The sequence below is a fragment of the Dasypus novemcinctus genome, chromosome 4 (assembly GCF_030445035.2).
Source record: "Dasypus novemcinctus isolate mDasNov1 chromosome 4, mDasNov1.1.hap2, whole genome shotgun sequence".
NCBI classification, from domain to species: domain Eukaryota; kingdom Metazoa; phylum Chordata; class Mammalia; order Cingulata; family Dasypodidae; genus Dasypus; species Dasypus novemcinctus.
Window position 1 is genome coordinate 93448124 of NC_080676.1, and position 26267 is coordinate 93474390.

The window sequence follows — 26267 nt, forward strand, 5'->3', positions numbered from 1 at the left end:
TCACACAAGTTAAGTTTGACTAATTTATCTCAAACATTTTTTCTTCAGGTAGACTTCTGATTCCCAGAACCAGACTGGGGCTCCACTATAGACTTTGTTTACTGCATTTTCCTTCATAGCTCTTAACCAGATTTCAAAACTTGTAATTTGTATGACTGATTATTTGATAAAGATCTATGTCTTTCACTATATTTTCAGTTGCATGAGGACAGGAACTGTCTATTTTGTAAACCATTGTCTCCAAAGCACCTAACATGATGAATGGAATATTATAGGTGATTAGCAAATAAAATGAATGAATGATGTTAAAACAAATGGCTAAGGATCTCCATATAGGAAATGAACAGATAGCCAATATAGGCTCCCCTGTCCAATTTCACTTTCTCAGCATTTAGACACTTTCAACTATTTATGAGCAATTTATACCTTTAAAACCTATCCTAAGTTGTGATAATATTAAACACTAAGCATCTACAACATCCTTAAAAGGTAGGTACTATTATTAGTTCCGTTTTACAAACAAGGAAAAATAAAAACTCAGTAGCATTAACTTTCCTAGAGTCATACATCAGGTAGGTGGTAGAAAATACGTCTGAACCCACATTAGCCTATGTTCCTAATGTCTATGCTATCCTGCCTCTCATTGCCATGGCCTGTTAAGTTTGATATTTAATATTCTCAAGTACACAAAAGAAATGATTACCTATAGAAATAGGTGAAAAAGAAAAGATCAAACCACTAAAGCACAGATGTCATAATCCCTGGTATACCATGCAAATTTCATTTCCATTTCATCATGTTGAATGTCAACAGGCAAGATCAAACCATTCATTAAAATTCTTACCTCTTCTGAGCACATCTAATTAAACCACGTCCAAAATAAACTAATGACATAAAGTTTTCACAAATTTCATTTTCTTGGATCACCATCTTCATCACCAAAAATTTGCTTTCAGCTTCTGTATAATCCTGTAAAAACATAAAACTATGTTTGTCTGATATGTCTTTTACAATTATTTCTCAAATTGGAGAAATTGGGGTGATTTTAAGTCACTCATTCATTTGGTCATTTATTCAAAGCTCTAATCCCAGCATCTCTGTATGTGATCACAAAGTGCTTAAAATATTTATTTACAAAAGAATGTTTATCTTCTTTAAACAATGTTTCAAAGTGAAATTTTTTTAAAAAGATTTTTATCTCTAAAACTGGCAAATATTACTAGCCAAATAAGGGATTTTCTGATGACCTCTGAAACAAAATTCTTTATAATTCTACCTAATATTTCAAATACAAAATAAATGACTTCTTGACCATAACTATAAAGTCAATTTGGGGGCAACGCTAGCTTCATTATAAACAATACAAGTTTTGAAAATAAAGATCAAGATCAGTTCTAAATAGATGTTTCAGTTATAACTAATTATAACTATAATTATGTAATTATAATTATCATTATATTGTAATTATGCAATTATTATAATTATTATAATTTCCCTCTGGGAAAAATAAGTAGAAAAAATTTGATTTGTTTTGCTTAAAAATATTTTCTAGCACATCACATTAAACAATAATTAGCAACACATGAATTTATATACACTAAAAATCTTTTCAGTTTGGGTGTTTATAAAGTCTACTTCACCTAACTAACAAGTCATATTTACACATTTAATTTATGAAGCACATAGAGGATAGAGATTTGAGAAAAGAAAAAACAAAAGTAATACAAAGCCTATAGAGAAAATATAAGAAATTATTAAAAATCAGAAAAAGACGTCCCCGTGCAGGAGTGCCAGCCAATGCTGAGAGCTGGCATAGCAAGAGGACACAACAAGAGACACAGAGGAGAGAAAATAAGAAGACGTAGCAGAACCGGAAGTTGAGATGGTAAGAGAGTAATTACCTCTCTCCTACTCTGGAAGGTCCCAGGATTGGTTCCTGGAGCCGCCTAACAAGAATACAAACAGACACAGAAGAATACACAGGGAATGGACACAGAGAGCAGACAGCAGAGGGGGGGAGGCAGAAATAAATAAAATAAATCTCAAAAAAAAAAAGAACGTTAAATTTGAAAAGGCCCTTAAAAATCATCGGGTTAACTCCCAATTTCTACTTATTTGTACTTCACCTTATTCCACAAAAAAAAATTGAGGTAAACTCATAGTTTACAAAAGAGGTAGGTAAGATTAACTTCAAAGAGATTAAACTATACTAGGAAATACATTTAAATGTAATGTATGAAAGAAAGAAGCTAAATAATTTTCTCCTGTACACAAATGATAAGCATTTAAAAGATAAAGTTAAAATAACTGAAGTTTTAAGCTAATATTAACAGTTTCTTATATATATGGCATATACATATGCCATAATTACTCTAAATTAAAAATGTCAGAAGAGTCACTGAATGTTTTCAATTTTTAAAGAACATTAAAAATAAAACTTTTAATTTGTTAAAATGAAGTCAGTGTATCTAAAATGATTTATAACAGGCAAATAACACATGCTACATACCTCTTTCTTTCCTCTTTCAGTGAGAGCTACTCCATATAAAAATAGTAACGTCAAATAATAACCAACATTAATCTGGTGTGCCTAAAAAGAAAAATTGTATTTTAATTGACTATTTAGACTAAGTGACTTTTCCAGTGTAGCAATCTTAATTAAATAGACTAGACCACTTAATAATTATTAAAAATAGTAAAATATCTATGCATTAATATTATTATCATCTAAAAATAACTACATGCATATATCATTGTATTGTGCTTTGCTTTGTTGTACTTCACAGATGTTTTATTTTTTTAAAATTGAAGGCTTGTGGCAACCCCTTTGTCAAGCAAGTCTATTTACACCATTTTTCCAACGGGTTCCTACTTCATGTTTCTGTCACACTTTGGTAATTTGGAATTTGGTAATTCTAGCAATATTTCAAACTTTTTCATTATTATTATATCTATGATGGTGATTATTATATCTGTGATCAGTGATCTTTGATGTTACTATTCTAATTGTTTTAGGACACCACAAACCACACCCACAGAAGTCAACAGACTTAATAAATATTGTGTATGATCGTACTACTCCGCCAACCAATTGCTCCCCCATTTCTCCCCATCTCCTTAGGCCTTCCTTTTGTCTGAGACACAAAAATATTGAAAGTAGGCCTATTAATAACCCTGCAATGGCCTCTAAGTGTTTAAGTGAAAGGATGAGTCACATATCTCACTTTAAATCAAAAGCTAGACATGATGAAGCTTAGTGAGAAAGGCATGTCAGCCTGAAAGCTAGGCCTTTTGTGCCAAACAGCTAACTTATGATTGCAGAGGAAAAGTTCTTGGAGGAAATTAAAAGGGCTACTCCAGTGAACACAAGAATGATAAGAAAGAGAAACAGCCTTATTGTTGATATGGAGAAAGTTTTAGTGCTCTAGAAAGAAAATTAAACATGCCCCAAGATTCACTTATGCCAAAGCCTAATTCAGAGCAAGCTCTAACTCTCTTCAATTCTTTGAAGGCTCTCCTGGTAAAGAAGCTGCAGAAGAAAAGTTTCAACCTAGCAGAGGTTGGTTCATGAGGTTTAAGGAAAGAAGCCAACTCCCATACAAGTAAAAGTTGAAGCATCAAGTGCTGATAGAGAAGCTACAGCAAGATATCCAGATGATCTAGCTAAAATAAATGATGAAGATGGCTACACTAAACAAGAGATTTTCAATGTAGATGAAACAGCCTTCTATTGGAAGACAACACAAACTAGGGCTATCATAGCTACAAAGCAGTAGACAATGCCTGGTTTCAGGGCTTCAAAGGAGAGGACAGGGTGGATCCCTTGTTAGGGCTAATGTAGCTGGTGATCTTATTTGAAGTCAAGGCTCATTTACCATTGTAAGAATCCTAGGGCCCCTAGAAATTATGCTAATCTACTCTTCCTATGCTCTATAAATGGAACAAGAAGCCTGGATGACAGCACATTTGTTTACAGTATGGTTTACTGAATACTTTACACCTACTATTGCTCAGAAAAAAAAAAATTCATTTCAAAATATTACTATTCATCGATAACGCACTTAGTCACCAAGAGCTCTGATGGAGATGTACAACAGGATGAATATTGTTTTCATGCTTGCTGACACAACACTCATTCTGCAGCCCATGGATCAAGGAGTCATTTAGAATTTCAACTCTTATTATTTAAGAAATACATCTAAAAAGGCTATATCTGCTTTAGACAGCAATTCCTCTGATGGATATGGACAAAGTAAATTGAAAATCTTCTAGAAAGGATTCACATTCTAGATGCTGTTAAGAACATTTGCCCAGCATCTGTCCCTGCAATATCATTTAGGACAACTCCAAGTCCTGAAAATGCCCCCACATCACATCTATCCTTCCCTCTCCCTGCCCTTAGCAACTACTGTGACCACTTTCTCCACATCAGTGATACAATTTCTTCCATTGCTAGACTCACAATAGTTCTATAGTAGAATACCAGTAAGTCCACTCTAATTCATATTTTATTCCTCCATCCTGTGGACCCTGGGATGGTGATGTCCACTCCACCTCTAAATTGAGAGGGGGCTTAGATCCCACATGGTTGATGGATGCAATTCTCCTGCTTGCAGTTCTTGACTCTAGGTTCTCTGGTGTGGTTTTTGACCATCTTCACCTCCCTGTTAGCTGATGTGGGTAAGTCCAATAAACCAGAGAGTAGGAGTTGCAACTCTGCGGAGGCTCAGGGTCCAGATAGCACATGGGCAGTCCAGAGATTCAAGTCTCCTGAGTATATACCAACCCCAGCCAACCACAGGTTCAGTAAAAGTGACAGAAGAGGCATGTGTAGAGAGGTCACAACTGAGTCCAACTCTATCACACTCAGGAGCACAAATTCCAAAGTGGGCCCACTCACAAGGCACTGAACTTCAGAGCCATCTGCCATTGACCATAGCACCTGTGTGTCTCCATAGCCCTCAGGAGCATCAGTACCTGGGGTTGTATCTACTTTAGCTGTCTCTGGGATCCTGCTGAGACTTGCTGGGATATAATGCTGGACATTATATATCCTGTCATAACCCACTGAATGTACTGGAGGAGAGTATAAACTATAATGTAAACTATAATACATGCGGTGCAGGAGTGCTACGAAATGTATTCACCAAATGCAATGAATGTGTCACAATGAAGAAAGAGGTTGTTGATGTGGGAGGAGTGGGGGGTGGGGAGTGGGGTCTATGGGAACCTCTTTTATTTATTTATTTATTTATTTATTTTTAAGATTTATTTTTATTTATTTAATTCCCCTCCCCTCCCCCGGTTGTCTGTTTTCTGTGTCTTCTTGCTGCATCTTGTTTCTTTGTCCGCTTCTTGTTGTCATGAGCGGCACCGGAAGTGTGGGCGGCGCCATTCCTGGGCAGGCTGCACTTTCTTTGGCAGCTTTGGGCAGCTCTCCTTATGGGTGCACTCCTTGCGCGTGGGGCTCTCCTACGTGGGGGACACCCCTGTGTGGCAGGGCACTCCTTGCGCACATCAGCACTGCGCATGGGCCAGCTCCACACGGGTTAAGGAGGCCCGGGGTTTGAACTGCGGACCTCCCATGTGGTAGACGGACGCCCTAACCACTGGGCCAAAGTCCGTTTCCCTCTTTTATTTTTTAATGTAACATTTTTTGTGATCTATGTATCTTAAAAAAAAAGAAAATTTAAAAATTTTTTTAAAAAAAAGAAAAACTGAAATGTATGAGAAATCTTTCTATATTATGTTGATATCAAATGTTTATAACAGATTTGGGATGATTATTTTTAAATTAAATTATTAAAATAATATATAAAATGTTAAAAGTTGGTGCATTTGGGTTTGTTGGGGAGGGGAATATGCTGGAGTTCTCTATAGGTTTTGTATTATTTTTGCTACTGTCCTTAAGTTTGAAATTATTTCAAAATAAAAACTTTTTCAAAAGAAGAAAAAAAGAGAGCATTTGTAGTACTGTATGTCTAGTGTCCTTCACTTAGTATAATTTTTTTTGTCTGATTTAACATTTTGTAGTATTAACATAATTTGTTCAGCTTCAAAGAAAAATGGTCTTAAATATTCATATTTCACATAATATATTTAGTTCATAATAGCACAATCATATAGTATTTGTCCTATTGTATCTGGCTTGCTTTACTCAACATAATGTCCTCCAGGTTTATCCATGTAGAGTAGGGTACTACATATTGTATGATTCCATTTATATAAAATTTAAATATAAATCAACTTATAAAGATGAATCAGATAAGTGGTTATGTATGGCTGGGGGAGGAATGCTAATGGGTGTGGAGACTTTCTCTTTGGAGTAGTGAAACTGTTCTAAAGTTTTTGAGGTGATGAATTGTGATTATACGAAAAACCATTGATTATACACTTTGGAAAGATCGTATGGTATGTGAATATATCTCCGTAAAACTGCTTAATAAACAAATATATAATTGTGGAAGAAGAGCAGAAATAGCAGTTATGTAGAGCAGGGGAAACAGAAATTTAGAGACTGAAATTGTCTTGTCTTTCTGTTTTTATTATTATTATTTAAATAATAAAAATGCTCTAAAATGATTAAAGTGATAAATGTAAAACTCTGTGATTATACCAAATACCATTGATAGCACGCTTTGGATGAACTGTATACTTCATTAATATGTATCAATAAAATTAATTTGTTAAAAAAAGAACATTTGTGACTCATGGGAGGCCAAAATATCAAGATTAACAGGAGTTTAAAAGAAGCAGATTCTAACCCACATGGATAACTTTGAGGGATTCAAGACTTTTGGGAAGAAGTCACTGCAGATGTGGTTGAAATAACAAGAGAACTAGAATTAGAAGTGGAGGCTGAGGATGTGAATGGCATCAAAATTTGTTATATTAAAACTTTTTTTAAAAATTCTCATTCTTTCTCTTATTATGTATTATTTTAGGTATCAAGTACACTTTAGATAACAATCTAATGAACAGCTAAGTATCTACCATCTATCTTAAAAATATGGTTATCTCCTAAATCAGTCTTACTCAGCACATGTGGCCTTTGTTTTAACAAGATAAACATAAAGATTATCACTCCTTCAATGAAAAATTAAAACACTTGGGTACTTCCTTCACTTAAAAATTGTCTATGCAAAATTACAGAGGTGAAGAACAGATTAGGAATTAGGGAAGAAAGAAAGGGAGAAGGATAGGTGTGAATATAAAGAGGTAGCATAAGAGGGATTTTTGTGGTGAAAGAACAGTTCTTTTATCTTGATAGCAGTGGTGGTTACACAAATATATAACATGATAAAAAGGCACAGAACAAAACTCACCTGTGGAGAAAAAACTTAACACAGCTAGCTTGAGTCAGCTATCCTTGGAAAGACATGCTTATAAGATTGACCCTTGACTTCCAGGAAGATGGTGAACTAGAAAGACATGAGACTCTCTTCTCCTCCAGAAAAATAGTTAGAGGATAGGTTGAAACAGCCTGGGAAAAGATCTTCAGAGGGTTTAAGAGACCATCAAGAGAAAAAGGGACAAAGGATGGGAATTGTAATGATAGACCTGTGAGTTGAAACTAGCGGCTGCTGCTGCTGGCACCCTCCCCCACACTAAAGAAATTTTAGAATTCTCAATCCTCTGGGCCTGCCGCTACAGACAAAGGGGGCTCCAGGATTCCACCACCACCCCAGGAAACGGGAAAGAGAGGGACACAGCCTAAGACTGACTCAGCTTTTGACTCACAATTGGTCTGCTATGTCCTAGGAGTCCTTCCAAGCTAGGAAGGGCCATGCCATTGTTTGCCTTGGGAGCCAGCAAGTAGTTAAAGATATGCAACCCTTCCAATCCCCCTCTCTACTAACTCAGACTGATTATTGAGGTCTTAGAGGGGAGGGGAAATATTTCCTACCCAGGAAAAGGGAAAGAGCTACCAGAGAAGGCTGGAGAACTGAATCTGATATCTGAATTACAAGGCTGTTAGCCTCCAGGCATCTTAGCCTCTAGGCAGGATATTCTATCACACTGACTCTGTCTGTGTTGCAACAAATACACTCCAACCATGCAGTGAACTGAGAGCTGCCAAAGAGCACTTGGCAAAACAAGAAGTACACACGAGAAAACTAAAAATAAGTAAGAGAGGCTTTTTCAGGTCTTTATTGCTTCCCTCTCCAAGGCCTCAGGAAATAGTCTGCAACCAATTATTGGGTCCAGAGTCCAGGTTTGAGCAACTAGCAGGAACAATCCTAACAATCCAGGACAAGCCAAGAGTCAAAGAGCAGTGGTAATACATAGTCTCCTGCCACCAAATCCCTATATGAGAAAGAAATTGAGCATCTGACTAAACTGCATTCTAATCAGATGCCTAGACATCAGCAAAAAATTATGAGCCATACTAAGAAAATGGAAGACATGGCCCAAGGAAAGGAATATGTCAAAGCCCCAGAAGAGATGCAGGATTTGAAAGAATTAGTGAGATGTGAAAAATTTCCAAAATCAAATTAATTATTTGAGAGGCAATTTGATTAAAGAGATAAATGACAACAAGAAGACAGAGTGAGCGAAAAGAAGAATTTGAAGTCTTGAACAGAAAAGTAACAGAGCTCATGGGAATGAAAGACACAATACATGAGATCAAAAGCATATATCTCAGATATAGGCTGAGAGAATGATTAAAAAAACATGAGCCATCCATACACTGCACACAAGAAACTCACTTTAGACCCAGGGATACAAACCAGCTGAAAGTGAAAGGCTGGAAAAGATACTCCATGCAAATAGTAACCAAAAAAAAGCAGGGGTAGTGATACTAATATCAGACAAAACAAACATCACTAATAAACTTTAGCCATGAGTACAACTAAATACCGAATCCCAATGAGTCCTTCTATCAAATCTCCGAACATGGGGGTAGAATCAAAAACCCACTGACAGTATAGGTGAGGGTTTATTTCTGGATTCTCAATTCTATTCCATTCGTTGTGTCTGTCTTTATGCCAGTACCATACTGTTTTGACCATTGTAGCTTTCATGGTCAGTCAGTGAAATTCCTCCCATGTCACTCTTCTTTTTTAGAATGCTTTTGGGTATTCAGGTACACTTTCCTTTCCAAATGAATTTGGTAAGTGCCTTTGCTAATTCTGTAAAGTAGGTTGTTGGAATTTTGATTGGTATTGCATTGAATCTATAAATCACTTTGGGTAAGATTGACATCTTCACAATTTTTTTCTTCTAATCCATTAACACAGAATGTTTTTCCATTTGCTCAGGTCTTTTTAAAAATTTCTTTTACTGTTGTTTTATAGTTTTCTGCATATAGGTCCTGTACTTCTTTGGTTTTGTTGCTATTGAAAATGGAATTTTCCCCTGATTTCCTCCTTAGATTGATCAGTACTAGTGTAGAAAAACATTACTGATTTTTGTGTGTTGATCTTGTACTCTGCCACTTTGCTGAACTCATTTATTATTTCAAGTAGCTTTGTTGTGGATACTTAAGAATTTTCAAAGTACAGGATCATGCCATCCACAGTGAGAATTTTACTTCCTCTTTTCCTATTTGGATGTCTTTAATTTTTTTTTTTTTTCTTGTCTAATTGCCCTAGCTGGAACTTCTAGTACAATACTGAAAAAAAATGATGACAGTGGGCATCCTTGTCTTCTTCTGGATCTTAGAGGGAAAGCTTTCAACCTTTCCCCATTAAGTATGATGTTGACTCTGGGTTTTTCATGTATGCCTTTTATCATATAGAGGAATTTTCTTTCTATTCCTATCTTTTGAAGTGTTTTTATCAAAAAAGGATGCTGGATTTTGTCGAATGTCTTTTCTATATTGATTGAGATGGTCATTTTTTTTTCCCTTTAATTTGTTAATGTGATATATTACATTGATTGATTTTCTTATGTTGAACCTGCCTTACATATTAGGAACAAATTCCACTTGGTTGTGATGTATAAGTCTTTTGATATGCTGTTGGATTCAATTTGCAAGTATTTTGTTGAAAATTTTTGCATTTATGTTCATTAGAGAGATTGGTCTGTAATTTTCTTTTCTTGTAGTATCTTTATCTGATTTGGTATTAGGATGATGTTGATTTCATAAAATGTGTTATATAATTCTCCCCCCTCTTCGAGTTTTGGAAGAGTTTAGAAAGGATTGCTGTTAATTCTTTTTAAAACGCTTGGTAAAATTCACGGGGGAAGCTGTCTGGTCCTGGGCTTTTCTTTGCGGAGAGATTTTTGACGATGGATTCAATCTGTTTAAATGTGATTGCTTTGTTAAGTTCTTGTATTTCTTGTAGCATCAGTGTATGTTGTTTAAGTATTTCTAGGAATTTGTCCATTTCATCTAGTTAGTCTAGTTTATGGGCATATAGTTTTTCATAGTATCCTCTTATGATATTTTTTATTTCTGTAGGGTCAATCATTACTTCCTCCCTTTCATTTCTGATTGTATTTATTTGCATCTTCTCTCTTTTTTTTTTGTTCATCTAGCTAGGGGTTTGTCAATTTTATTGATCTTCTCAAAGAACCAGCTTTTGGTTTTATTGATTTTCTCTGTTGTTTTTTTTTCTCAATTTCATTTATTTCTGCTCTAATATTTATTATTTCTTTTCTTCTCTTGCTTTGGGATTGGTTTTCTATTCTTTTTCTAGTTTCTGTAGTTGTTCAGTTAAATATTTGAGTTTAGCTCTTTCTTCTTTTTTAAATATAGGCATTTAGGGCTATAAATTTACCTCTCAAGTTTACCTTCACTGTATTCCATAAGTTTTGATGAGTTGTGTTCTCATTTTCATTTGTCTCAATATATTATTTCCTGATTTCACTTGTAGTTTATTCTTTGACCTTTTGATTATTTAGAAATGTGTTGTTCAGCCTCCACACATTTATGAATTTACTTTTTCCTGTCTATTATTGATTTCCAGTTTCATTACACTGTGGTCAGAGAAGATGCATTATATATTTTCAGTCTTTTTATTTATTGAGAGCTGCACTGTACCCTAACATGTGGTCTATCCTGGAGAAAGATCCATGGGCACTTAAGAAGAATGTATAACCCACTGAGTTTGGATGCAGTGTTCTATATATGTCTGTTAGGTCTAACTTGTTTATCATATTGTTCATGTTCTCTGTTTCCTTGTTGATCTTCTGTCCATTTGTTCTATTGAATGATGTGAGGGGCTTTCAAGTCTCCAACAGCTTTTGTAGAGATGTTTATTTCTCCCTTCAGTTTGGCCAGAGTTTGTCTCATGTATTTTGGGGCTCCCTGGGTAAGTGCATAGATATTTATGACTGTTACATCTTCCTGGTGGATTGTCCTTTTTATTAATATATAATGACCTTCTGTATCTCTTATAAATTTTAAAAGACCTGAGCAAATGGGAAAACATTCTGTGTTAATGGATTGGAAGAATAAAAATTGTGAAGATGTCAATCTTACCCAAAGTGATTTATAGATTCAATGCAATACCAATCAAAATTCCAACAACCTACTTTACAGAATTAGCAAAGGCACTTACCAAATTCATTTGGAAAGGAAAGTGTACCTGAATACCCAAAAGCATTCTAAAAAAGAAGAGTGACATGGGAGGAATTTCACTGACTGACCATGAAAGCTACAATGGTCAAAACAGTATGGTACTGGCATAAAGACAGACACAACGAATGGAATAGAATTGAGAATCCAGAAATAAACCCTCACCTATACTGTCAATGGGTTTTTGACAAACCTACCAAGTTAATGTTAAAGGGACAAAACAGCCTCTTCAACAAATGGTGCTGGGAGAACTGGATATCCATTACCAAAAGAATGAAAGAGGACCCCTGTTTCACTCCCTATACATGAATCAATTCAAAATGGATCAATCAAAGACCTAAATATAAAAGCCAGGACCATAAAACTACTGGAAGAAATTGAAGGGAAACATCTTCGAGATCTGGTATTAGGTAGTGGTTTCTTGGCCCTTACACTCAAAAGCACATACAACAGAAGGAAAAAAAATAGATAAATGGGACCTCCTCAAAATTAAACACATTTGCACCTCACAGTATTTTTGTCAAAAGAGTGAAAAGGCAGCCAACTCAACAAGAGAAAATATTTGTAAGTCACATACCAGATAAGGGTTTAATACCCAGGATATATATAAAGAGATGTTACAACTCAACAATAAAAAAGACAAATGACCCCATTAAAAATTGGGCAAAAGACTTGAATAGACATTTGTCCAAAGAAGAAATACAAATGGCAAAAAAAAAAAAACATGAAAAAAATGCCCAACATCATTAATGATTATGGAAATGCAAATCAAAACTTCATTTCTCACCTATCAGAATGGCCACTATTAAAACTATAGTGAACTACAAGTGTTGGAGAGGATGTGGAGAGTTAGTAACACTTATTTACTATTGGTGGAAATGCAGAATGGTTCAACCACTGTAGAGGACTGTTTGGCAGTTCCTAAAGAAGCTGAACATAGACTTGCCATGTGATCCTGTAGTACCACTAGTGGGTATACACCCAAGGAACTGAAAGCAGTGACACAAACAGACATCTGCACACCTATGTTCATAGCAGCACTATTCACAATTGCCAAAAGATGGAAACAATCCAGGTGTTGATCAACTGATGAATGGCTAAACAAACTGTGGTGTAGTCACATGATGGAATATTATGTAACTGAAAGAAGAAATAAAGTCATAAAGCATATGACAACATGGATGAACGTGGAGGACATTATGTTGAGCGAAGCAAGCCAGGCACAAAGGACAGATACTGTATGACTGCGTTACTATGAACCAAATATATTGTGCAACATACTGTATGATTCAAAAAAAAATTATATGTATTCAGAACATCTAACTGAGAAATGTATGCTTTTATTCAACTCTGTTTTCTTTTATTAAAAAAAAAAAAAACCTGAAAGGAAAAAAAAAAGATTGACTCTTGGCCTGCCTGGCATCTGGCAACTTGAACTTAGGGTGTATTCCCATCATTCCCTAACAGATGAGGGTAACTCACTGTGTCTACAGTGTTTGTGCCAACAGATAATTTATACTAAACACCTGTTTTTTTCTGCAAGTCTGGAATTTTGGCATATGCTAGGCAGAGGGAGCCTATGTGAGCAGTCGCCAACAAAAACGTTGTCAGCTAAATGTCTAATGGGCTTTTCTGGACAGAATCATCACATGCAAGTTGTTGAATTTTTGCTGCTGGGGAAAAAGCGTGCTTTGGGTGACCCTGCATGAGATGGAAAGAGCATAGTGAAGCCTATATATGGATTCCCCCAGGCTCTGCCTGTACATTTTCTCTTGATAATCTGGCTGTGTATTTCAACTACATCACTAATAAACTTTAGCCATGAGTACAACTAAATACCGAATCCCAATGAGTCCTTCTATCAAATCTCCGAACATGGGGGTAGAATCGGGGACCCCATGCACAATACCCATTGTACCAATGTCCTGGTTTTGATATTGTACTGTGTTTATATAAGCTGTAATCATTGGTGGAAACTAGGTGAAGGGTACTTGTGATCTCTCTGTACTATCTTAGCACTTTTTGTGAATCCAAAATTGTCTCAAATTAATAAGTTAAGAAAAATTGTTTTATGGAGAAAAGTACTGTTCATTCTATTTATGTGCTCTCTACTGACTATACTGATTATAATCATATATTTTGCCATGGTAATTTTTTTCAAGAAATTGTCCCATACTATAAGCAGAATTCTTCCAGATACACAATGATGATAAATATCTATAAAACATAAGCTTCTAATACATGTTACATGGATGATCCTTGAAGACATCATGTTAAGTGAAATAAGCCAGATATAAAATTACAAATATTGTATGATACTCGCTTACATGAAATAATTTTAATATGCAAATTCACATAGTCAGAAACTTATGGAGGTAAGGGGAAATGATAAGTTAGTGTTTAATTGGTACAGAGTTTCTGGTTGAGGTAATAAAAAGTTTTGGTGATGGATAATAGTGATGGTATATTGAAAATGTAATTAACACCACTGTATTATATATTTGAAAGTAGTTAAAATGGGAAATTTTATGTTGTATATATGTTAGAATAAATGCTAAAAAAAACAAAACTCATAGAACTATACAACAGAGTGAACCCTAATGTAAACTATGTACTATAGTTAATAGTATAACTATAATAATATTTTTCTTCAATTGTAACAAAGGTACCATACAAATACAAAATATTAATAATAGTGAAAACTGTGTGTGAAGAGGGGAGTATATGATACTTTGTACTTCCATATTTTTGCATATTTTGCATAATCTATAATTGCTTGAACAAAAATAAATGGGGAAAAATAACATGAAATTTCTTTTTATGCTAATTTAACTCTATTCTCCCACCTAGCACATTTCTTATGACCAACAGTATACATTTCATGAAATAATTGGCTAGTGTTACAAGTTTGGCTTCAAACTTCTTTGTTTTCAATGGGCTAAGTGAATGTACAAACACATATATCCCTTTAACAGCTAAATCATTTCTATCTTAAAATTTCCATCTCTATGGGGAGTGGATGTAGCTCAGGTGGTTGAGTGTCTGCTTCCCCCATATGAGGTCCAGGTTTGGTCCCCCAGACCTCCTAAAAAAATAATAATAATTCCCTTCTCTGCAGAGGTGATAGAATATAATCCTTCAGAGCATAGACTCTGGAGACAATACTACCTGGGTTTGCATCCTAACTCCAATACTTACCTTGTGAATTTATAAAAGTTATTTTAATCTCTGTGCCTCGATTTCCTAATCTATAAAATGGTAATAATAAAATGGAAAAGTTGTGAAAAGTAAAAGTGCTTAAAGTAGTGTCTGTCATAAAGCAAACACTAAATAAGAATCAGCTATAACCTTTTAACTTTTTAAAAATAACAATGTCTTTAGCTCATACAATTCAGAATAAAATGAACATTTGAGGACAGATAAGATGGAGAATTGTGGTAATATTATAATTAGAGGTAAAAGGCAAGGAGTTCAGGAACTTAAATGTACAAGTGGTACATTTCTAATCTAAAATCTCTAACCTTTCCTCTCCCTCTCTCCCACATTAGCAGAGATTATTCCAAGTACTGGAACCAAATAGATATAAAGATGTTATTGGAAACCCCTCCTTTGCCTCCTACAAGGTTGTCTGACCCTTCCTTGATGGCCTTGAGGAAGAAGGAGATTCATTTAGATATAACAGGAAGTGATTTTAATCAAGGCTATTCCAATTCTGCTCACAAATGTTACTGAGAGAGGGAACTTTTCCATTTGCTAGTCTACAACTTGAGTCTACAACTCAACTTTGATGTACTGTTAAGGAGAGTCAGCTAAGCAATGGGCATCTCTTATTGCTGATTTTATACTGATTTATTTCACTGATCAGCAACCTGGTCAGTGGGAGACATAATAGGTTTCCAGCAACCCAGAAGTCTATAGATTACATGTTGATACAAACCCATTTTCCTTTGTTCCCTTTTTTGACTCCACCCAGGTTTCCATCTAGAACTATCTTTAGGGTGGTATATATCACACCTTACAACCTGGCCCTGGGAGTCCTAAATAAGGATTAATTCTTCACCACCTTGTAGGTCATATGATGAGACTTGGTGCCTTAGGCTTGATAATAACCTAATACTATATGGTTTTCATCTAAGTTTATGCAAACCTTAATTTATTTTATTGATCCGAATTATTCAAAGAACTGGATTTTCCTTTTTATTGTCCTTGTACTTTTAGTTATTATTTTTTATGTAAGGCTTATTTTTGCCCTGAATGTTCTATTTGTTTCTAAAGTATCATTTGACCTTGAACACATAAATATATTGTCATTATTACATTGCATATTTTACAGAATAATAGATAACAGAAGTTCCAACTTTAAATATATATCTATAAATACCAGAAGAAAGAGGAACTGATTAATAATTAGTGGGAAAAGGGAGAATACATTTTGAAGTTCATGACTTCACTGCCTAACTGAGAAAGCATATTTCTAAACTAGTTCAAGTTTCTCCTTACTTAAGATGAAAAAATTTGTGCTAAGAAGGGGACTAGAAATGGCTCATTACAGAGATGCAGCCAAATAAGAAGGTATAACACAAAGGAAGTAAATAAATTTATGTGTAGCCTTCTCCAGAGAGAAAAGAGGAAAATACACTTTGAAATAAACATGCAATAGCTGCAATCTTGCTGAAAAATGTTGTCCAAGTTCATTAATTCAAACTTTTAAAAGAAAACACTTACAGTATAATTAGTAGCTTGAATGTTCCTAAGTGCTGCTTCCAGTTGTGTTATCAAGAAACTTAAAGTCAGAGCAGGAACAATTTCCTCCCCACTCTTGTAAGTTGCAGCTTCTCTCTGTTGAAAATGATTTAGTTGCAAATTTCTTTAAGTTAGAGTAAACATTTACATATATTTTATTATATATATATAAAATACATGTTTACTTACAGAATTTAGAAAATAGAGATGAAGAAGTTTTTTAAAAGAAAAGAAGAAAACTCATACCACCCAACAACCAAATTCAACTGTTCCTGTTTGTTGATGTTTTAAGTGGCCTAAAGAATCTTCTTTGTAACGATTTCTCCAAAACACTAAAAACTATTCCTATGCCTGCCAAGGAGCTGGAAATGTCCACTTCTAGTTCAGAGGAAAGAGGTAACCCCATTTTGTTGTCTCACACCTTCCATTCATTAGAGTAGCTAGAAATCTTCCATCCAGTCCTGAACCCCTGGTAAACAGGAATACCAACTCCAAGGTGAACCATTTAGGCTGTCCTGATTGGACCTACACTAATATATGATTTACTGTGTACAATAGAGTCCTACTTACATGGAGTAGTGAAAGAAGGGACAATGTCTTATCTTTAGGTCCATTCTCCAATGCCTTGTACCACAAGTGCTCAGTATGTGTTTACTGAATTAAATTGGTTTAACCTATATTATCTGCTTAATGATATAAGAGTAAGAGGTTTAATCTGTACTTTCTTAACTTGATTTCCAATATGCAATCCTCTACTATTTTCCTCATAGCTAACTAGATGCTTAATTTCAGTCTCCCCAGCGTTCAATCTAATAAGCATCTTTTCTATCAACACACATTCCTGAAATAAAGCAATCCACTATAATATTTTTAAAGTATCTACACACTAACCGTTTATTTGTATTTCTAGCCCAGAACTATGACCTGAATTCCAGATTCACACATCCAACCATTTGCTCAACAATTCTCTTGAATTTGAATAGGCATGTAAAACCTAATTCTGAAGTTCCACCTATGTCAATGGCAGTCTAGGTTATTTCAGATCATTCCTTACAAAGAAAACAAACTAAAGAAGTTAGAGAAAACATAAAAACTATTTGTCTGAAAACAATGGAAAGTTAGCTATGCACTGAACATATGTGGGAACAAGATGCAGTAGTGGAAAGCCAAGAGGTGAGACTAACTTTTGGAGCCATTTTTCTCTGTAGTGTGACTTAGAAGCTGAGATGCTAGACAGCTTTCAGCAGACTTACAGAGCTAAAGGGAAAATAGATGCGCATGGCCTATCAAGGAAGAGAGACTCTGGTAAAGACCCTTTGTTTTAGGCTGGGATCCTGAAGAGACACACACTCAGAGTAAAGGCATCTATTTTGGATCCTCTGGAAGCAAACCATGACACAAGAATTGAATGCAAGTTTTACTTGGGAATGCAAGTTTACTTGGGATATTAGTAGGGGAGTGTGGAGAAGTGATCTAGCAAAGGGAAAGCAGTCTTTAAATTAAAGGATGTATATTTAAGCTTGTTACTTACAGCGAGCAAATGGGACCAATATGGACAGGAAAACTCTGGAAAATAATTAAAATACACACTTCAGTATTATTCAACTGAAGTGGACAGGTGGTGTTTATATATCAACTTCCATAACTTATAGATTGAGAGCTTTCTGGGGTGGGAGGAGAGTGTCAATTCACTGGGACTTCTAGATTGGTATGCATATAGGAAATGCAGCCCTCTGCAGTTCCAGGAAAAGAGCCTAAGACAAAGAGATGTAGATATTGAAAATTGAAAGTTGTCCAGAGCATATTGAAATGACATGGTTAAGGGGTATGGGCAGGGCATTGACAGCATCTGCAACAAAGAGAAACCAGAAATAGACCCTTCCTCAGAAAACAGAAGTAAAACTGGGGATTATCCCAATCCCTGAATGAATTATGGTGATCTGTCATTAGGCTTAGTCATCTGCCAGAAAAAAACAAATAAGTAGCATCAAGAAAGAATTTTTCCAGTTTTTCTGGTTCTTCTCAGTGGAGGTTATTCTGAAATAACCAATGCAGCCACTGTAAGTAGAATTCTCTGTTATCTTTTCAATGACTGAGATTTTGTACTAATGTCACCATGTTCATTCATGATTTTGGCTATTATTTTTGTTGTCTTTTTTCCCTTGAATATTTTATTAGGCATTATCAATTTTATTAGTCTTTTTGAAGAACAAAGCTTTGGGTTTTTTGATCCTATTTTACGTTTCATTCCATTTCATTAGTTGTAACTTTTTTTATTATTACATCCTCATTTGATTTGCTTTTTAATTTGCTGTTCTTCCATTAACCTTTTGAACCTCATGCCTGATCCTTATATTTAACCCTGTTTCTTTTACTAAAATATGCATTTCAAGTTATACATCTTCCTCAAAGCACAGCTTTAACTACTAACATGTTTTGGTATGCATAGTTTTTTATTCAATGAAAAATTTACCTAATTTCCATGGTGATTCCTTCTTTCACCCGGAGGTTATACCTAGATTAGAGGGATGTATCTTAACGTCCAAATGTATGGTTTTCTAATTCTCTATTACTGAATTCTATTAATTACACAGTAGTTGAAGAACATACTCTGGATGTTTTTGACCTTTGAAATTTGATGGAAATTGCTTTGTGACCTAGCACACAGTCGATTTTTATAAAAGTTATGTGTGCACTTACAGAATGTATATTCTGCCATCGTTGGGTACAGTGTTCCATATGTTTCAATTAGGGTTAGTCTGTTACAGCTCTATTGATTTTTTTGTATGTCATTTTCTATCCAGTTATTAAGATAGGTATGTTAAAATCTCCCTCTAATGTTGCTTATTTGTCATTTCTCCTATAGTGTTGTCAAGTTTTGTCATCATATCATATATAAAATTTCTGAATGTACTTGATTCTAATCTGGATTTTCTCTTCTATTCTAAAGAGTTAAAAGTAACACATTTTGTAAAATCTATAAAAGTGTACAGTGCAAAATGTAAACCATAATGTAAAACACTGACCGTGGTTAGAAGCAATTCTTCAGAATTTGTTCATCAATTGTAACAAATGTATCATACATATTCAAGTAAGATGTTATTAATAAGGGAAAATGTGAGAAGGGGAGGGAGGGTGGGATATAGGTGAATCCCCTATATTTTCTATGTGACTTTTCTGTAACCTAAAGCTTCTTTGAAAATAAAATGAAAGAAAAAAAAAGACACGGGGGAACATACAGAAGAAACTGTCAATATACATAAAAGATAACAGATCTTATGGTAATATAAGGTATAAAGCAAAAAAAAATACTTTTTACTTTTTTTGGCTTTGTTTTTTGGGAGGTGTTGGACTGCAGAAGGGTTACAACTGTAGCAGTGGAGGATCACTAGAATGGGGTGTCCGCGGCGGGGGGATTTGAGGAGAGGAGTACACCTGGGGTATGCCTATATGGAATATGAATGTGTTCATGTACTCATAGGGTGTTGTCTTGATGGGTGGAGAACCACATATAACAGACGGAATATTGAAATCCGTCCTGGGGAGACCTGCTACATTCTCCAACAGAGAAGGGAGAATCCCTGGAGTACATGGGCAGTGCCTAGAGAAGCAGAACAGACCAGTAGGCCAGGCCCTTGATATTGATGTTTGCATTTATGGACCTTGTTCTAGTGAAATTGAAACTTAGCCTAGTAATATATAAAATGCTAGTTTATATCTTACGTATTTCTTAAGTTTTTTCCTGGGTATTTTATCTCCTTTTTGTTGTTGTTGCTGTTGTAAATAAGTATTTTCCTTCCATTTTTGACCCTCTACTTGGTTGTTTACATACATGGTGGCATTACTCCATTAATTTTAAGCCAGAATCCATATTGTAATAAATTATCTTGGTTAAGATTATAATTGTATATAAAATCTTATGAATATTTTCAGAATTTCTTTGAAGTTTTAATCAAAATAATATTATTCAGCAAAGGCTGGTGGCAACTAACTATTCTATTCGATTAACAAAAGTCCATAGTCAAGGTTGACCGCAAAGCCCTTTGCAAGTAGTAAGATGGAACTATCAAAGACCTTGGCTGTCCTGCTGTGTGGAATTTTTTAAAAAATCATATACAGAGAGCTACATTTCGGTTCCCCAAAACAAATTATGATCTCACCTGCATAGTTCGGAGGGAAAAATCTTCTTGCAAAAATTTCTTAATGTGAGGGGCCACACCTTTTGGTAGACTGCTAATTGCACTCAATAATTTCTTCATTTCTAATAGTATGTTAATAGGGGCAAGATCAGTAGGTATGTCCTTCTGTTTGCCCTAGAAGACATTATTCATTAAAAAGGTACAAAATGTGCCATTTATTTTTTATTTACTCTAATATTAAAGTCAGCCAAAGTGCTGAAAAAGGAATAAAGTGCCTACTATGCACTGTGACAAAACTACAGAATATCCAAATAAGAATAAGACATTCTTTCAAGGAATTTACAAAACAGAAGGAATTTAAGACCAAAATCTAAGAAGCTTTCACATATAGAAGGGCATTATAAAGTTAGTTGAAAGTTATAAACAAAGGAATATAGGGATTCAAAGATAGAAAGAATTATATTTTTGTTTTTTAGAGTGGTAGGATGGGAAATATGAAAGATTCAACATTAAATGTGAGTTAGACCTTAAGAAATGGTTGCCCTTGGTAAATAAACAGCATTTATCTCTTAAGTGTAAAACTTACCAAGCTTAAAATATATTATATAGATTATTTTACATAATATAAATACCATACCTAAGAATGCTTTCTAAATTAAGTGACTGACAGCAAATATACAATAATTTGAAAATGAAAAGAATTGTAATGGTCTAAATTATAAACACATAGAATTACTCATCTCAATTCAGTCAGAGCTGAGTAAATAGTAATAATTTTGGGACTTCAGGAACAGATTCTTACAGACTTGATAAAGCCATGGATAATGGCTAATTGATATCCATATAGTCAGGTTTGATTGGATTACCTTTTTTTTTTTTGAGAAGAGTTCAGCATTCTTCATTTGGTATTATACATAAACCACACCAAAATGCCTTTTGTTAATTGAAAGGCAACATTTCAGATACAGGGAATTTTAATTAGATTGACAGTTAAGACCAAAAAGATAAAGTGGGCATAGGTATCTTATTTTCAGCATCTGCCTTTAAAAAGGTTGATGAACACCAATTGAAATACAGGTGAGTATTGCTCTATTAGACAATGAAGGGATTTCCAGTTATATAAATCTAAACATAAAACCAATCACCTAGAGGTTATAAGTTGGCATTCACCATCTTTGTGAAAAGTTGAACACTACAAATTCAACCTAGCTTTGAGTTTAATTATATTTTTAGAAGGGGTAAACAGTGATAGCACTTGCAGAATCAGAATTACTATCAAAATTCAAAAAGCTTGATCATATTAATTTAACTATAAGCCAATCTTATTTAACTCAGGACTGTCCAAAAAAATATTTTATCAGCCATTCATGATCTGAATTCTGGTGTATGAGATCAATTTAAATATGGTACATGTAAGAAGTGAAAAGACATTTCTGTTTTGTAATAAATAATGCAATGCCCAACTGTATTAGTCAGCTAAAGGGGTGCTGATGCAAAGTACCAGAACTCTGTTGGCTTTTATAAAGGGTATTTATTTGGGGTAGAAGTTTACCCTTAAGAGTCCAACTCAAGGTTACTTAAGAGGTACTTCTATACCCAAAGTCAAGTCCTGAAGCAAGATGGTGGGCTACGTCTGCAATGGTTTAGCCTTCCTTCTTCCTCTTAAGGCTCCATGGGTCCAGCTTCTTCTGATCTCAGCTGTAGGCATGCGTAGGGCTCATCTCTCTTCCCAGGGCTTGCTTCTTTCTGGGCTCTGCTGCTCTGTTCTCTTCACAAGATCAACTATAAACTATCAGGCAAATAGCTCATCTCTCTTCCTGGGGCTCCAGCATCAAAACTACATTCTCTCCTCTGCTATGTCTTTTTCTGTGTATCTATTTCTCTGTGTGTCTACTTCCATGTAAGAGTCTGTATTATAAGCCCACCAAGGGGGCTGGGACTCAACAGTGAGTTGCACTTGAAAGACAGGGATGAATCAAAGCCCTTATCTTAACATAATTTAATCAGCTGTCTCAGCTGAATCTAATACAATCAAAGGGTCGTCACATCCAGAGGAACAGACCAGTTTACAAACATAATTTATATCTCTTTTTGGAATTCATAAATAATATCAAACTCTCACACCAACTATTACTCATTAGTAGCTTTGTTGAGATATGCTACCAAGCCTGCTCTTTCTGCCTTCTTAACACCAGTGATCATTTTTGTTCCAGGGATGTACTTCTTGGGATTCTCCAAATACTCCATCAGTGTCTTCTCTCCCCAAATGATGCCTTTGTTCTTGTTGGCATCTGTTTAGGAGAATCCAGGTGCCTGACCTGTCTTCCGCCCAATGAGACCATGCAGATTTCGCACAGTCTTGTGCTTGCCTCCCTTTTCCATGGTGTAACACTGGGCATATTTCCGAACAAAAATCTCCTTGCCCTTCTCAACATCACCAATTTGAATTCGTTCTATCATCATGCACTACACAAAAGTGCCTGTTTGGAAGCCAGACATCCTGCTCTCTTGGATTGTCTAGTAACATCAGTTGTGAGGAATGAGAAATAGAGATGGATAAACTGCCAGAAACAGATGAATGATGGCCTTACTTCAAGCCCTAACAAGATACCTTAGTTCCTATATCCTGTGGAAACTGGGAATATGAATTATGTTATTGGCCTCTAAGAGTCTGAGTATAACCCTCTTACTGCACTAAGTTCATGTAGCGCTTAAGTCACTGAAAACGCCCTGGTGTGGGGAGACTCTCTAACAGACCTGTTCTACACAGGTAAATGACTAGGAACCAGTAAGGAACATCACAGGGCTACTTTCCAACTCTCTCCTCCTGGGTTTGAACCCAACAACCACACTTAACATTTTTATAGTACATTATTTGAAAATTACATGAAAAAATGTAGGAAAATGTTAACAGTTGCTGAATCTATCTGAAAGGTATTAGGGGAGTTTATTGCACCACTCTTGCAACTTTTCTGTTGGTTTGAAATTTTTCAAGAAGTGTTAAAAAATATAAAATAAAGTTCCAAAAAGTAATTAGACAAACCCTTATAAAAAATGATCAGTCAGTGGTGTATATATTTCAACTAAAGACCAATTCACTGCAGAATCATCTGATATTAATTATCAAATTATATACAAGCAAGATTACAGCATGAATAAAATTTTCAACAGGAAATTCCATAAATATAAATTTCCTGATTGTTAAATATTTATATCTTATTACAAATACAATTTTGTTTAAATTTTTAGTTAGTTCTTATTGAAAATTAAATGCTCAATCCATTTCTGCAAAACTGATTTAACACTCAAAACGAATTCAGGTCAAAGTTTCTTCTTCCTATGCCTTCTGCACTCCCAAATCCATATCTAGAAACATCTTTTCTGGATATAATCACTCTTTTCTGCCTTTGTTCAACTATAGATTCATATGCACATTCGCACATATTTTATTTCTTCTTTGAGACCCTCAAGCAAGTGAATACTATGGTTATTTTATATTTATATTTTCTATCCTCATTAATTATTGGATAAACTTTACAAATCTTATTAACAAAGGGACAATGATCATTATATAACTATATGGAAAGTAAAAACTGTAAGTAACAAACAAATGTCTCTTCATTGATCTACAATGTAATAGAAGTACTTAATCTACCACAAAGTATACTGTTATTGTCAATAAAAGCCTTATATTAAGGTATAATGTAGTTATTCCATTCCATGTAAAACTGAAAGTTCTAACAGTAAAGATGATAAAAAATAAGGAAGAAAATTAACTTTAGAAACAACTTGGTGAAACTTCTTACTAAATAAAATTATATATACATGTGTGTTCTATGTTTATATGTGTGTGGTTTTTATTTCATTTGGGTTTTTTTTTTTTAAAGACAAATGAAGGATTTCTTAAAATGGACTGCTGTAATGTATTCTGGAAAAATCAATTCAATTACCTACTAATTTTAACTTAAAGTGAGAACTGGTGCTTAGATTAACAATCTTGTGTATTAGTCAGGGTTCTCCAGAGAAAAAGAACAGTATTTATATATGTTTACAATATGAGAGATTTGTTATTGGAATTGGCTCCCAAACCTTGAGATATAAGTATCAATAATCAAAGAAATATTTAATTATGACCATTTTACTTATTAAGGTAGAAAAGTTGATTCAGCCAAAAATTCTTAAGAGATAATTAAATTGACCAGATTTAACCTTACATTCCCAAACTTTGTCATTATTAACTAACAGATAATGAAAAACAAAATATTCTCTTACCAGTTGATCATTTGATTTTTCTACCTTATTCTCAATTTCCTCCTCGGTTTGTTCTTCCAAAGGAGGATCCCTGTTTTAAATGAAAAAGAAAGGAGGTATTCAGAACACCTTCTTTAAAGAACACAATTAAATCATAGTAGTAAAGAATCTACCAATGGAATTTTTGCCTGAAAGTTTTAGAAGTGCAACCAGTATGTAACAAAAACTGAAAGAGAATCCCATCTACCAGCCATATGGGACTGAAGCCCCCCTTTTTTTTTTTGCATTTTTTTGGTCTTATTTATTTTTTTAATACTACATTAAAAAATACGAGGTCCCCATATACCCCCATCCCCCTCACCCAACTCCTCCCCCCATAACAACAATCTCCTCCATCATCATGAGACATTCATTGTATTTGGTGAATCACGATGCCAGAATCCTAAGAACTGGGAATGAACTATGGACTAGAATAGACTTACTGGTATTCTACTATAGACTTACTATGATTCTAGCAAAGGAAGAACTTATATCACTGATGTGGAGGCAGCAGCCACTGGAGGTTCTGAGGTCAGGGAGAAGGAAAACAGCTGTAATACAGGGGCATTTTCAGAACTTGGGAATTGTACTGAATGGCATTGCAGTGACAGATACAGGTCATTAAGTATCTTGCCATAACCTACAGAATTGTGTGGGAGACAGTGTAAACTACAATGTAAATTATAATCCATTCTTAGTGGCAATGCTTCAAAATGTGTTCACCAATTGCAATGATTGTCCCACACTAATGAAGGATGTTGTTAATGTGGTAAGTGTGGGGAGTGTGGGGAGTGTGGCCTATTGGAATCCCCTATATTTTTTATGTAACATTTATTTAATCTAAACATCTTTTTTAAAAATTGATAATGGTGGTAAGGATCATATCTCTTTGGCTCAAAATATGAACTTATACAATGTCATATACTGAACTGAAAAGGTATTTATAAAGTTACTCATGCCTACATAAGAACTATAATATAGGAACATTGAAAGATGATTTATATGATCTTCTTAATACTATACACTAGCAGAGATAAAACAGAAGTGATAAAATTATATTGACTGATTTACCCAGAATTGTACTTTATAAATATTATCCTATTTTACTTTAAATTCATGTATTCATTTAAGAGACAATAATCTATCATCTACTGCATGCTAACTAATTTAATCAGGGGTAACTGGTACAGATAAACAGTACAGTAATATTCACATTTTCAGACGCCTAAGTGAAAGGATTCCCTTTCTTATTCCCCAATACACAAAAAAGCAATATTTTACACCACGATTCTAAGTGCTCTTTTAAGTATAATGGTAAAAAAAAACAAAACTGTTTACTATTCAGTCCTTCACTTTTAGGACCTACTCAAAAAGGAACCATGGTTGTATTAGCAATGAATGAAATATGTTTCAAGAGTACTCTGAAGCCTCTCAAGGTCTGAGAAAGAGTGCAAAACGTTCTCTATGTATACTCTACTTGATGACTCCATTTCATGTTCATTCACTCCTTAACCAGTAGTTCTCAATCCCAAATGCATATAAATTACCTATCAATTTTTTGAGAAAGA

At 34.6% G+C, this 26267-nt stretch overlaps 1 protein-coding gene across 23 annotated transcripts in view; it reads right to left on the bottom strand.

The window, feature by feature from the left end:
- Positions 1–26267, bottom strand: part of DZIP3 (DAZ interacting zinc finger protein 3) — a 145619-nt gene that overhangs the window by 103359 nt on the left and 15993 nt on the right. For 12 of the 23 annotated variants that reach the window (XM_012524194.3, XM_058295894.1, XM_058295879.1 and 9 more), the window contains 5 exons: positions 24682–24751; positions 20431–20583; positions 16253–16366; positions 2510–2590; positions 845–969 (listed from right to left, as the gene is read on the bottom strand). In XM_012524194.3, coding sequence (XP_012379648.2) covers positions 845–969; positions 2510–2590; positions 16253–16366; positions 20431–20583; positions 24682–24751 — 543 coding nt within the window. Of the gene's footprint in view, positions 1–844; positions 970–2509; positions 2591–16252; positions 16367–17801; positions 17837–20430; positions 20584–24681; positions 24752–26267 lie in introns of all 23 variants that reach the window. The other 11 variants (XM_058295883.1, XM_058295882.1, XM_058295891.2 and 8 more) reach the window with 3 other exon arrangements.